The sequence below is a fragment of the Hypanus sabinus genome, chromosome 11, assembly GCF_030144855.1.
Source record: "Hypanus sabinus isolate sHypSab1 chromosome 11, sHypSab1.hap1, whole genome shotgun sequence".
Taxonomy (NCBI): domain Eukaryota; kingdom Metazoa; phylum Chordata; class Chondrichthyes; order Myliobatiformes; family Dasyatidae; genus Hypanus; species Hypanus sabinus.
Window position 1 is genome coordinate 27754844 of NC_082716.1, and position 13979 is coordinate 27768822.

The 13979-nt window shown below is 38.5% G+C and overlaps 1 protein-coding gene across 3 annotated transcripts in view; it reads left to right on the forward strand.

The window, feature by feature from the left end:
- The window catches only part of szt2 (SZT2 subunit of KICSTOR complex), a 230927-nt gene that overhangs the window by 127938 nt on the left and 89010 nt on the right, over nucleotides 1-13979 (forward strand). For all 3 annotated transcript variants that reach the window (XM_059984006.1, XM_059984008.1, XM_059984007.1), the window contains exons 44-49: nucleotides 1131-1233; nucleotides 3487-3610; nucleotides 4230-4338; nucleotides 5939-6057; nucleotides 8965-9129; nucleotides 9935-10016. In XM_059984006.1, the coding sequence (XP_059839989.1) occupies nucleotides 1131-1233; nucleotides 3487-3610; nucleotides 4230-4338; nucleotides 5939-6057; nucleotides 8965-9129; nucleotides 9935-10016 (702 nt within the window). The remainder of the gene's footprint in view (nucleotides 1-1130; nucleotides 1234-3486; nucleotides 3611-4229; nucleotides 4339-5938; nucleotides 6058-8964; nucleotides 9130-9934; nucleotides 10017-13979) is intronic.

The window sequence follows — 13979 nt, forward strand, 5'->3', positions numbered from 1 at the left end:
AAGTCTCTGATCAGCTTAATATTTCCTTTGGTTCCAGACTGAAAGGAATCTATTTTTCTATTTCCTTTGACATTATCCCATATGAAATGGCATTTCAAAGCATACTATTTATTATTGGAGTGTTCTTGAAATACTGTAAGTGATGGAAATATAAAACAAAGTTAGAAGATGAATGAAATTTTCACAAGTCAGACACAGCAATGGTTCTGTTGAAGGGTAACACATACATTGTTAAGTTTATCATTTCTCTTTGTAAATTCAATGCCTGCCTTGGTAGATTGTTGCTCTCAAAATCTAGTTACAAAGCCTTCATGGTTTGATAAAACAGTATTAAACTACCTCCAGTTCTGGGCACCAGTTCCTTTCAGTCTGGAATGTCTTGACATCAAAAAGTTTGCCGTTAAGATTGGCTAGTAGGTTTTAGTGATGAAGTATAACACTTACATGTATAGACTTCGGAAGCTAATCGGTTTTTCTTAGAGGACAAAAGATTGAGAGTAGATTTAAGAGTTTTAAAATATGAACGTTCTGAATAAAAAAGCTGTTTCTTGTGGATGAAAGTCTTATACTTTAAGATTTAAGATGAGCAAAAGAGCCAGTCATGATATTGTAAACAAAACTTAAGTACAGTGAAAGCAAACCAAATTTGGAATCTTCCTCGTGATGGATATTATTTCTGTCGTAGCCTTCAAGAGGAAATATAATAAATATTTGAAAATCATTAGAACTACCATTTTATCCGATAAAATGATGTGTGACAGAAGTAGTTGCTTATAGAAAGAGCCAAGAAATTTTATGGGTTGGTTAACTATGTTTCTTTTCTGTGGATGATTAAATTTTCACTAGCTTTAAAGTAGTGCCTTTTGAATGTAAATACAGCTACTGTACCACCATGCAGTAATAGTTAGGTCCTTTGGCTTCTTCCAGGCTTTTAAATTAATATGATCAAATCAAGCAGGTATCTGAATTTTAACTTGTAAATGTTGTTTGCTAAGAACTGTGCCCTTGTCCCTTCTACCTGCTTAGTCACAGTTCATGTTATTGGAGGAGAGGAAGATGCCTTTGTGCCGCATGTCTTTAAAATTTCTCTCCTAGCCCACATTATAAGTGTGCAATTTGTCTTTTTTCAGCTATTCAGGCCCTGCGATCTGTTCTAAATGCTTTCTCAGTTGTGAACAGGAAAAACATGTTTGTGTACCAAGAAAGGTCCACGAAGTCTGTGTTTTATCTCAGGTAAGAAGGTATGCCCATGATGCTGGCAGTTTTAGTCCATATACTAGAAGGCCATAGAAACCAAAATGAGTCGTATGAAGATTGAAATCGATATGTCTGAAGATAGCAAAGAAGCCAAGTGACCTGTAGCTAACTAACACTGTCTAAACGCTATCTAACATTGATCCCTGACTGATCTCCTTGGTAATCGGCATTAAACCTCTGAGGAGGAAATAATTTTTTTTTCTTTAAGAAGCATCTTTTCATTTTGAAACTCCATCAGGTTTATTTATGAAGCAGTAATATGATCTGAAAAAAATCTCCATATATGGATAACAACACACACAAAATGCTGGTGGAACACAGCAGGCCAGGCAGCATCTATAAGGAGAAGCACTGTCGATGTTTCGGGCCGAGACCCTTCATCAGGACTAACCAAAAGGAAAGATAGTAAGAGATTTGAAAGTAGTGGGGGGGGGGGAGAAATGCGAAATGATAGGAGAAGACCGGAGGGGGTGGGATGAAGCTAAGAACTGGAAAGGTGATTGGCAAAAGTGATACAGAGCTGGAGAAGAGAAAGGATCATGGGAAGGGGGGCCTAGGGAGAAAGAAAGGGCGGGGGGAAGCACCAGAGGGAGATGGAGAACAGGCAAACAACTAAATATGTCAGGGATGGGGTAAGAAGGGGAGGAGAGGCATTAACGGAAGTTAGAGAAGTCAACGTTCATGCCATCAGGTTGGAGGCTACCCAGCCAGTATATAAGGTGTTGTTCCTCCAACCTGAGTTTGGATTCATTTTGACAATAAAGGAGACCATGGATAGACATATCAGAATGGGAATGGGACGTGGAATTAAAATGTGTGGCCACTGGGAGATCCTGCTTTTTCTGGCGGACTGAGTGTAGGTGTTCAGCGAAACAGTCTCCCAGTCTGCGTCGGGTCTCACCAATATATAAAAGGCCACACTGGGAGCACCGGACACAGTATACCACACCAGCTGACTCCCCTTCCCACTCTAATATGTCGACACGCAGACTGGGAGACCATTTCGCTGAACACTTATGCTCGGTCCGCCAGAAAAAGCAGTATCTCCCAGTGGCCACACATTTTAATTCCACGTCCCATTCCCATTCTGATATATCTGAAAACCAAGGGTAAGTAGAAGAGGATATTTTGTAAATTTTTTGAAAATCTTCAACAATTTGGGATTTTCATGAGAACAAAAGTGAACAGATGCCTTGAATTAATAAGTAATTAGGCAGAAGTGGTAGAAATAAGTTTACCTATGAAAAAGCTAGAATTGGATGATCATGATTTTGCATGGAATACTTACCAGTCTCTAAAATGTACTGCTAATAGTAACAGTGGAAATAGATCATAGCAAATGTTAAAAACAGACTAGTTACAGTTTTGTTGAAGAATATAGAATTAGGTTGCAGATCGGTGATATTTTCATTGAATTGTAGAACAGGTTTGAAGCATTAATTACCTACCAGTCAAGGTGATATATATTTCTGTAATCCAGTGATTGAAAGAAAGTTAGGTAATTAGATGTGGATTAGAAAGCCAACATATGAGTGTGTGGGCAATTGGTTTCAATGTACAATACTGTGCAAAAGTATGTATATATAGCCAGGGTGCCTAGACTTTACACAGTATTGTATTTGTCAATGTGGAGGGGAGAGCAAGTTTGTAAATCTGGCAGAAGCAAAGGATGTTAGGAATAGCAAGGGTGGAGCGTAGCAGGAGGGTTGTAGGACGGGTGACAGTGAAGGAATGCCAGGGGTGGCACAAGTACAGGCACACCCAACCCTGAGGCACTAGGCAAGGTGCTTTGATTCCAAATAAATGGTTTATTGATCATTACAGAATGTCTCTTGGGTGCTTCCTGCTCCCTTCCCTCTTCCTTCCCCTTTACCCAAACGTGATTCTACACACCCTGCCCCCTTCCCTCTCTCAGTCCACAACAAAGACCATATCAGAATCAGGTCTATCATCACTCACATATGTCATGAAATTTGTGCTTTTTGTTTCCAGCAGTAGTAGTACAGCACAATACATAAAATTACGACAGTACTGTGCAAAAGTCTTGGATATATAGGGTGCCTAAGACTTTTGTATGGTAGTGTAATTTTTTTGATGAATGTTTAATAGTTAATTTTGCACCAAATAAACAGAATTGTTTTTGTCCTTGTATTTTAAGCACATCATCAAATACAACTAGTATCTGACAGGAGAGCTATTTTTCCTTTTGTTCTTTGCCTAACCTGACAGGCTGTCTGAAACGATATGCAGTGGAAATACACCAGATTCGGATAGAGAGTGTCAGTCCATGCTGTCTTCTCGCTCATTGGCTTTAATACGCAGCCAGGAGCCAATTCTTGCTGATGAACTTGGGGTAAGATCATATCAGGAACATTTTTCTTATCGTAATAGCTCAAATATTAGAAGAGGTGTGACAAATTATTTTACAAGCAATGTTATCAGGTTGTGAAACGCATTACTAAAATTAATGGAAACATTGAAAGCCTGCAGCACAATACAGGTCCTTCAGCCCACAAAACTGTGCCGGACATGTCCTTACTATAGAAATTACCTAGGGATACTCATAGCCCTCTATTAGTACCTATCCAGGAGTCTCTTAAAAAACCCTATCGTATCTGCCTTTACCACTGTTGCAGGCAGCCCGTTCCACACACTCACCACTCTGCATTTTTAAAAAAACTTACCCCTGACATCTCCTCTGTACCTAGTTCCAAGCACCTTAAAACTGTGCCCTCTCGTGTTAGCCATGCCCTGTCACACTAGCCATAATTGAAACAGCAACTATATTTTGAAAAGGGATGATGAATGGCTATTTTTGTTAAAGAATGTTAGACAAACATAGTTTTTTGGAGGTAGGTTACAAATCAGAATTGATTCCTTTGAATGATAGAGTAAGTTAAAAGATTAAAGGATTTACTTGCAAAGGCACTATCAAACCACTTCTCATAACTTTTGATTTTCTCTTAATCTAGAATTCCAAACCCTCTGATTTCATACCCACCCGAAGTGCAGAGTCATCACGGCCTATTGGTCAAGTGGATAAGCACATTCTGTTAATGGTACATGGTGTAGGACAAGCAGGTACGAGTGGTTAAATTATTTCAAATTCAAGTTTAATTGTTATTCAACCATGTGTGAATACAGCCAAATGAGACAGCATTCCTCTGGGGCCAGTGTGCAAAATACAGTACCAACAGTCATACATAGCACAAGGCACATATAGCACACATAATTACGATAGCAGTAAACATACAGTCACACAAAAAAAATCATACAGCGCAAGTCCCTGAGTATCATGACCCGAAGATTGATCATGGGATAGTGTTGGCAAGAACAAACCCGCGGCAGTTCATTCATCACGTACGAGTGCAGATGCAGACAAACGCAACTCAGCTGGTCGTCCCAGAGTGAACACAAGAGGACAGCCCCAACCCAGCAGGGAGGCCCACAACGCCACACCAGTTTTCCATACCTGGCCGAATACAACAGGCGACTTTGTGGTCCTAATCCACGCAGCTCCCCCGTTATTGGTCTTGCCAATGACCGAGTGAACTGATCTTGCAGTATTCTACAGTACTAATGTCCATCAGAGTCGTGCGATCACAGGAAAAATGTCCAAGACAATCACTTGGCTGTTTGTTTGGCCGCACCTTCCTGTAGTAAATGGTGACGCATTCTGCAGCAAGTTCACCTCCTCCGTTATCAAGCAGCTCGCTGGTGGGGTAGACCTGCAGTACTTGATATTTTTAATATGCAGCAGTCTCTTGCGATTGTAAAAATGATATAAAGGACAATCAATTGCACCTCCAGCTGACCCGAAGAAGTCGCTGCAACTTTGCTTGCTGCCATCTTACGGAAAGTCCCCGGTAAGATGGCACTGATGTGCAGCCTTGTTTTCAAACTGGAAACTGAACTGTAAAATTAAGAAAGACTTTTTAATCAACTAAAGAATATATGTATACAGAGAAACAAAAATGACTCGTGATGTAGGACACTTAAAGCAAATTAAAAATTAATTATTTAAGGAGAGTTTAAAAGTTTTCTTTGTTTAAGTATATTTTAAACCTTTTAGGCCAAGTACCTTTCTGGTCACTGTGTTACAGAAGTGACATTTGACTGGCTGTCTATTTGCATGGTTAAACTGGAAGTGTGAGGTTGTACTCTTAGGAATTGATGAGCGGACTAGGGTCTCCTCTTCAAAAGTAAAAACTGAGGGGTGAATGAATAGAGTTGATTAAATATATGTACTCCTTCAGTACAATAACTTGAGGATTCTGCATGAGGAAGATTAGATAGAGAGTCATCAAGTATGAATCCCTTTACATAGAGTTGTGAGAGAACAGAACTTGTGACCCCAGGGAGTAGTTGTTGAGAAGAGTACAGATGCATTTAAAGATGAGCCAAATAAACGTGGAGAAGAGAAGGGTTGTGCTAATACAGTTATATCAGGAAATGTTTCAGGAGGCTCAAACTGGGTAAATGTTGACTTTAACTGGGCACATTCTGCAGTTTTATTGTATTTCTACCAGCTAGCACCATACATGTTGGAACCATCAACTTGTATCTCCAGTCCATTGCAAAATCTTCATAATGTGTGCAAATATGTAGTTTATTTTAACATCTTTTGCTTCGCAGTGTGTGATGCACAGGGATGGTTTGAATAACTTTTTTATGTTTATAGGGCCTGAAATCACAGATGAATTGGTGAAGGTCCTGCGAAGACGGTTGGATGAGGCAACACTTGATATCATAACCGTCATGCTGGTCAGGAACTGCAAACTAACTCCTGCTGATGTAGAGGTATAGCAAACTTTGAATTGCACGGACTATAATAAGGTGCAGGCTCATGCAGTAAAGCTATCAATATTTAAAGTTGAAAGTAGGAAGCAGAAGCTGATTGATAATTGCCTGAATTTGTTTTTGTTTGAGTTAACTGGTGGCAGATGTCAATTTTTTAAATTGCTTACATGGGTAACTTCATTCGCCACTGTGAACTGATTCGCTGACCTACATACTCACTATCAAGGACTCTTTACAACTCACTTTCTCAGTATTTGCAGTTTGTCTTCTTTTGCACATTGGTTGTTTGTCAGTCTTTGTTTATGTATAGTTTCTCATAGATTCTATTGTATGCCTTATTTTCCTGTCAATGCCTGCAAGAAAATGAATCTCAAGGTAGCACATGATAACATATGTGTACTTTGATACAGTTTGGTTTTTTGATTAGCTGCAGTGGCTGCTCTAAATAGACCAGGGTTTCTTAACCAGGGTTCCATGAGAGATTGAGATTTAAAAAAAACAAACATAATTTTTTGAATTTTGTGTGACACGCAGTGATGGGCAGTGACCGAGCAGCCCTGTTAGCTGTGCCTTAGCTCAGTATGGCAGTGCACAGCAAGACCGTGTTTATTCCATTGAGTCCATTCTCAATATTTGATGTAAGATAGGGGATGCTGTTGATAATTGGTAACCGCTGTGTTGCACAGAGGGGAGGACAATAGGCTGATGAGGAGTGTGAAGTGTGTTTTCTGAGCATTGAATGGACGTCAGCCTTTCCCTCCCAAATTACCTCCCCCAGCTTCCCCTTAGGTGCTGCTGATTGACTTATGAGAGCGAACAAACTCGAGCAGTGTAGTAGAAAATTGGAGGTAAATTTTCATTCTAATGAAGGAATTTTTATGTGCTGTGACTAGCTGCTGGCCTGCCGCTTTGCTGTTGTAAATTTTGCAAAAGGTGGATTGTTTAGGTTAGAAGTGAATTGCATTGTGAGGCTTTTGTATATTTTGCAGATTTCTCGTTTAGTTATTTATTATGCCATTCTTTTTTATATTAATCTCTGTATTTTACAGACATGTCTGATGATCTATTGTCTGATAGTGCAATCTTTTGAGTTATTTCCCTGCACTAGTGCAACAACAGACACAAAAATGTTTGTCCTTACAATGAAAGCCACTTATCAATGGGTTTTGCATTGATTGGTGATCTGAGTTGTCCTATTTCATTGTACCTAGTCTGTGGCAAATAACTTACTAATGCAGTGATGGCTCCAGCAAAATTGAAAAGACTATTAATTACAAATCACAGCCACATGACTCGTAAAAGTGCTGATTATTTTTAACAGCTATTGGAATATCAAAACAGAGTAACGCTTTTGTTAATAAAGTCATAGTCAGTAAAAGGGAAAAGCTATTTAGTTACATCCAATCACAAGCAAAAGAAATTCTGCAGATGCTGGAAATCTAAGCAACACACACAAAATGCTGTTAGGAACTCAGCAGGCCAGGCAGCATTTGTGGAAACAAGTACAGTCGGCGTTTCAGGCCAAGACCCTTCGGCAGGACTATGCAGTTAGTAGCATAGTTTAGTACACAGAAAAGAAAAACTCACACAGTTGGTGACAACCTAATAATACCAGCATGTAAAATTATAGTGGGTAAAATGCTAGGACAAGGTGAGGTATAAAAAATTGAAAACGTTCTACTCTCAAACAGTACAATAAGTCAACATATTGATGGCATGTCACACAATGCTGAAGAGGTTTTGTGTGACTGAAAACAACAGCTTCTCTATCCAGGTTGTTAAGTCAACAGATTTCGCCAATAAATATCATGTTGTAGTATTTGTAAATGATAGTGAAATAGAAGAAAACTTTTTCTATTGCAAAGAGCTCTCTGAAACAGGCAAAGCCCAAGATACATTTAATGTTTTGACTTCATATCTGGAAACAAAAGGTATGTCTTGGAGGAACTGTTTTGCTTTGGCTTATGGTTTTTATTAACTTTACTATTCAACATTGTCAATAAATTTTCATGTTGCAAATAGCGTTAATTAATATCAGTTTCGAACCTTTAGAAAAATTAAAACCTACGTTGGCTTAAGCCAGTTATTTAACAGAAATTTATTATATTTGCCTTCTGAGTTTTTAAAATTTATGAAAGGGGAAGAGATTAATTTCAAGAAAGGTAAGCTGAGCTTTAACTACCTGTTTTTTTTCAAGAAAGTTTGGCAAAAAATTAATTCTGTACTCAAAAGAGTATTGACAATTACTTTTGACAATTATTTTTGGGTATATTACCTACATTTAAGCTGATCACACTAATGTAATTTGAACTGTTGATATAATTTTTACGTAGGGGTTCCCTGATACCTGAAAATTATTTCAAGGGGTCCTCCAGAGCAAAAGGGTTGAGAAAAGCTGAAGTAGATCGATACCAGTTAATGAGATCTAATTGGAAGCAGTTTAGTGAGTCTTGTGAACAACTATATCGGGTCAGCTCAGAGAATATCAGCTAAAATGACTTAAAGACTGCACACAACACCACATTGTGATTTTTTAAAAAATATCCCATCACAGTGCAATGTTGATTCTAATTTGGTTGTAAGACTGCAAGAGAAGCCCACAAGATGGCAGTAGAGGATTGTTACAATCACAGTTAAGGATTGATTTTTTTAAAGATGTAAACTATCATTTTAAAGCTTAATTCTGCAGTATTTTAAAAAAAACTTATCTCCATTTTTATCTGTAAAATGTTCTATTGAGTGGCCATTGTCAGCATGGTTCTTTACAAGGCATTCAGATTAGATCTTGGTCTTCAGCCTGAGAGTTTGTGATGAATCTCTCCAAACAGAGACCTGTATGTATGGGTCAGTAAGCCAGCCTGACTTTTTAGCTCTTTATTAACTGATTATTTTCTTTTTCCCATCCAGTTTATACAGCCTCCTGGCACAGCTCCAACAGAAGTGGTGCAGTTCACAATTCCTCATAGGTGTCTGCCTTGGTTTTATGCTGTTGCACATTACCTGCGTCAGAACCTACTAATTTTCCTCCATACACCAAAGTACACAGACAGCAATGTGGAACATCATTTCCAGGTAATTTTCTAGGTGCGAGGGCAATGGTTGGTGGAAAATTGCAAACTTTTGTTTTCAGCTGTAGCTATCTTTGTATGCACACAACAAGCAGCATTTCAGTTCTGTTTCTGGTGCCAAATATCTCTATCTGATTTCTAATAGATCCACTTGGATTAATTTATTCTGCATGCCATGTTTTACATTTTTACTCCTATTAAATTGTAACTTAAGTGCAGTTCCCATAATAGGCAAATTTGTGCGATGGCCTGATGCGCAATCATGGCTAAAATTTTAATTATAATATATTTCTTATAAAGATTCCACATCATAAACGGAAGCAAGTGGGAGATTTAAAAGCCTATTGCTATTCATTTTAAATTACAAAAACTTTGAATTGCCCACACAGAAACAAAACTTGTGTATTGTGTGACATGTCTCTGAAATTTCATGGAGGAAATATTATAATTATGTCATTATTTTATCCACTTAGTTGTCATCTTATCAAACATCATGTGGCCAAGTTTGCTAATGTTGCATAATAGGAAAGCCTGCAGTGAATTGAGCTCCCTAGATTTAATAACTTGCTGCATCATTGTATTCTGATGCACGCACAAGCATTGACACTTTAAATCATATCACGCACCATGTTCAGTTCTTATACTTTATGCACTGAGTATTTGCTGTTGTCATTCTCTTTATCACCTGTGGATTATGAGAGAGATTGGATGGCGGTGAATGTTTTACAGTGGATTGGATGAGGTGAATATTTTATGATGGATGGATCTGAGATTGGATTTGGTGGCATAAAATTGTTTTATTTTTGTAGCATTACACTCATGGAAAGAACGTATCCGATGCTGACATCTACCTCTACAATAAGCCAGGTGGTCAAGGAACTGGTGGGAAAGGTAATATTTTCCTTTAACACTTTATGAAATGTGTATCAATATTTAAAGGGACATTCTTGAAAACTAAAAACTATATCCACTTTCAAATTTCATCATAATTAATATCAGTTTACAAATGGGTTATTCTGTCATTAATATAATGTGGATCTACTGTTTCTCTAAATCTTAACGTAATCTTATTTTTTTCCTTACATTTTGCATCTAGCTTTATTTTTGTAATTAAAGCATGTTTTAAGGTGATTATTTCTCTATTGGCATAATGTCTGATTGAGTGGTGGTTGAAATGTATTTGCATGGGACTATATAAGCAGGATCCTATATACTTCAGCTGCTAAAATTATAACAAGAAATGGTAATTAATTGTACAATGCCATTGAGAAGACCTCTTGGGTAACACGTCAAGATCTTTCTGCATAGGTTTAGATGTTTGAGGGAAGATTTCTCATGTTTCCTACCAGTTAACAAGTTATTAGCTCTCTTCATTTGGACATAGCTGCTTTACAAGCTATGGCAGCTTCTAATAATTCTCAGGCTGCCTCTTCATAGGTCAGAAAATTTTCTATTTGAGTAGAAGGTAAGAAGCAAAGGTGGCAACATTGTTAGAGAAGAGAAAGTAACTGGACAGATATTAATGCTGAGATTTTAATACTGCGTTTTGAGAATTGCAACTATGACTGAGGAAAACAAGGATGTTTTTGAAGTGGAAAAACATTTCAATAGTTGATCAGCTATGTTCTACATTTTAAGTGCTTGGTACACTATTTACAAAGATAGTGGTGATATTAAAGATAAGAATGTGACCTTGTACAAGACTTTGAAAAGAAATGGGGTTGGCATCAGAGGTGCATACTGATGTTTAATGAGGCAGTGTACTCAAAAGGTTTTCTCAAGTAGAATGATACTTGATCATCTGTAAATAGAGATTGCAGTCTATTTGTCTTCCATTATAAAATAATCTGATTTAATTTTAATAGAATCAGTATTTGAGGATACTAACATTCTAACAAGTTGGCCTTATGTATGCAAAATGAACTGTAGTGGGCAAATCTTTTACCCTGAGAAGCTTGGTTATCAAAGCCAACATAAAAGAATGTGATTTGGGGTACTAGGGGTCACGTGACAAAATAGGCCAAAGTCAGCGTAGTTTCCTTTAGGGAAAATCTTGACTGACAAATCTATTGGAATTCTTTGAAGAAATATCAAGCAGGATAGGCAAAGGTAAATCGGTGGATGTTGTGTACTTGGATTTTAGGAAGGCCTTTGATAGGCTGCCACACATGATGCTGCTAAACAAGATAAGAGCCCAGAGAATTACAGGAAAGATACTAGCATGGCTAGAGCAAATTGGTTGTTTGGCAGGAGACAAAGAGTGGGAATAAAGGGACTCTTTTTTGGATTGACTGCCAGTGACTAATGGTGTACCACGGGAGTCTGTTTTAGGACTGTTTCTTTTTACATTGTATATCAATGATTTGGATGATGGAATTAATGACTTTGTGGACAATAGTGAAGATAGGTGGAGGGGCAGGAAGTGTTGAGGAAGCAGAGAAGCTGCAGAATGGCTTAACAGATTGGGAGAATATGCAAAGGTGGCTGATAGAATAGTGTTGGCAAGTGTATGGTCATCCAATTTGATAGAAGGAATAAAAGCATAGACTATTTTCCAAATGGGGAGGAAGTTCATAAAGTCTGAGGGATTTGGGAATCCTCATGCAGGATTACCTGTAGGTTAGTTTCCAGTTTGAAATGGTGGTGAGGAAGGCAAATGCAATGTTAGCATTCATTTCGGTGCAGACTCGAGGGGCCAAATGGTCTACTTCTGCACCTATTGTCTATTTCAAGAGGGCTAAAGTATAAAAGCAAGGATGTAATGCTGAGGCTGTATAAGGCACTGGTGAGGCCTCAAGTGGAGTATTGCAAAGAATTCTAAGCCCCTTAGTGATGTGCTGACTTTGGAGAGGGTTTCAGAGTAAGTTCATGAGAATGATTCTAGGAAAGAAGGCATCATTAGCAATAATTGAAGGTTGGGGGCCTATACTCACTAGAATTTAGAAGAATGAGGGAAGGTCTTATTGAAACCTATCGAATGTTGAAAGGCCATGATAGAGTGGACGTTTCCTTTCCTGGGAGAGTCTGGGACCAGAGGGCATTGTCTTAGGATAGAGGGATATTCATTTAGAACAGAGATGAGGAGGAGTTTCTTTAGCCAGAGGGTGGTGAATCTATGGAATTCATTGTACAGGTGATTGTGGAAGCCAGGTCACCAGGTGCATTTAAGGCAGAGATTAATAAGTTCTTGATTAGCCAAGGTATGTAAAATTATGAGGAAAAGGCAGAAAAATGAGGTTGAGAAGGAAATAGATCGGCCATGATAAAATAGGCAGATTTGATGGGCTGTATGGCCTAATTCTGCTCTTGCATATTATGGTCTTAATTTTTTTTAACCTAAGTAGGAGTTAAGATTTTAATAAAAATTTTGGAATTTTTGTTTGAAGAAGGAATTTATTTTTATTGTCGAAGGCCAAAGATGTCAGTGCCGGCAGGAGCAACAATTTTCAAATGTTGTCACTCAGTACCTGCAACAGGCATTTATGGTGCAGAATAGGGTATCCAGCTCCACGGTCCCTGGAACAGCTTTGTATTGCTGTATCAGTATGAATTTCATTCGGTCTATCTGTTTATGGTCAGAATACCAATTGGTTTGAAATCTCTCAAAACAATAATGTTGCCTGAACACATTTTATTGAGGACTTTTACAGTCAATACTGACAGGAGGTCTTAACTCTGTGTTCTTTATGAGACTTGACCTCAATTTTGAAAAATTGGGGCTTTAATAGGGAGGGTTGAAAACTGTCCATGGAGAGTGGTTACGAGGGCATATGGCGTGCTTGCCTTTATCATTTGAGGCATTGAGCTCAAAAATCAGCAGGTTAAATTGCAGTTTTATAAAACTCTGATTAGGCCACATCTGGAATATCGCAAACAGTTCTGGTCACCTATCTTAGGAAAGATGTTGAGGCTTTGCAGAAGGTGCAGAAGAGGTAAACCAGAATGCTGCCTGGTTTAAAGGGCATGTGCTATAACAAGTAGTTAGACAAATTTGGGTTGTTTTCTCTGGAGCAGCAGTGGCTGAGGGGAGATCTGATAGAGGTTTAAAGATTATGAGAGGCGTAGATGGAGTAGACAGTACCCTCTCCTAGGGTTGAAGTGTCCAATACGAGAAGGCATGCATTTGTTGAGATTTCAAAGGAGATGCGAGGATCTAGTTTTTTACAGAGTGGTGGGTATGTGGAATACACTTCCTGGGGTGGTGGTAGAGGCAGATACATTTCGGACTTCCAACAGATAGACACATGAATGTGAAGGAAGTGGAAAGGTATGGACATTGTGTAGGCAGAAGGGGTTAGTTTAGTTGGCCATTTAATTACTAAGTTATTTAGTTTGGCAAAACATTGTAGGTGGACGGGCGTGTTTTTGTGGTTCATTGTTCTACATTCTCTGGTGCTATTGTGACTGGGAAATACTGTATGCCTTGAAAACAGAGAAAAATAAGTTATGCTATTAAGGTACAAGTAGGGGCTGTTATTACCCTGATGGGAGAAGACATGGAAAGTCTTGGGTGTAATAAAAATGACAGGTGAGAACAAGGCATTTTAGAGCTGTACAGCATGAAAACAACCCTTCAGCCCAACTGGTCCATGCCAACCAAGATTCCCATCTGTGATCATCCTACCTGCTCCAGATCCCTATAAATTTTTCTGTTCTGTATACCTGTCCAAGTGCCTTTTAAGTTTTGTTCATGTATCTGCCTCAACCTGTCATGCCAACTGATTTTCTTCTGGGTGAAAAATTTCCCTTTGGATTCCTTTTAAATCTCTCTTCTCACCACAAACCTATGCACTCTAGTTCCTGATTCTTCAATCCTGAGGGGAAAAGACTGTGCACATTGACTATACAGATACC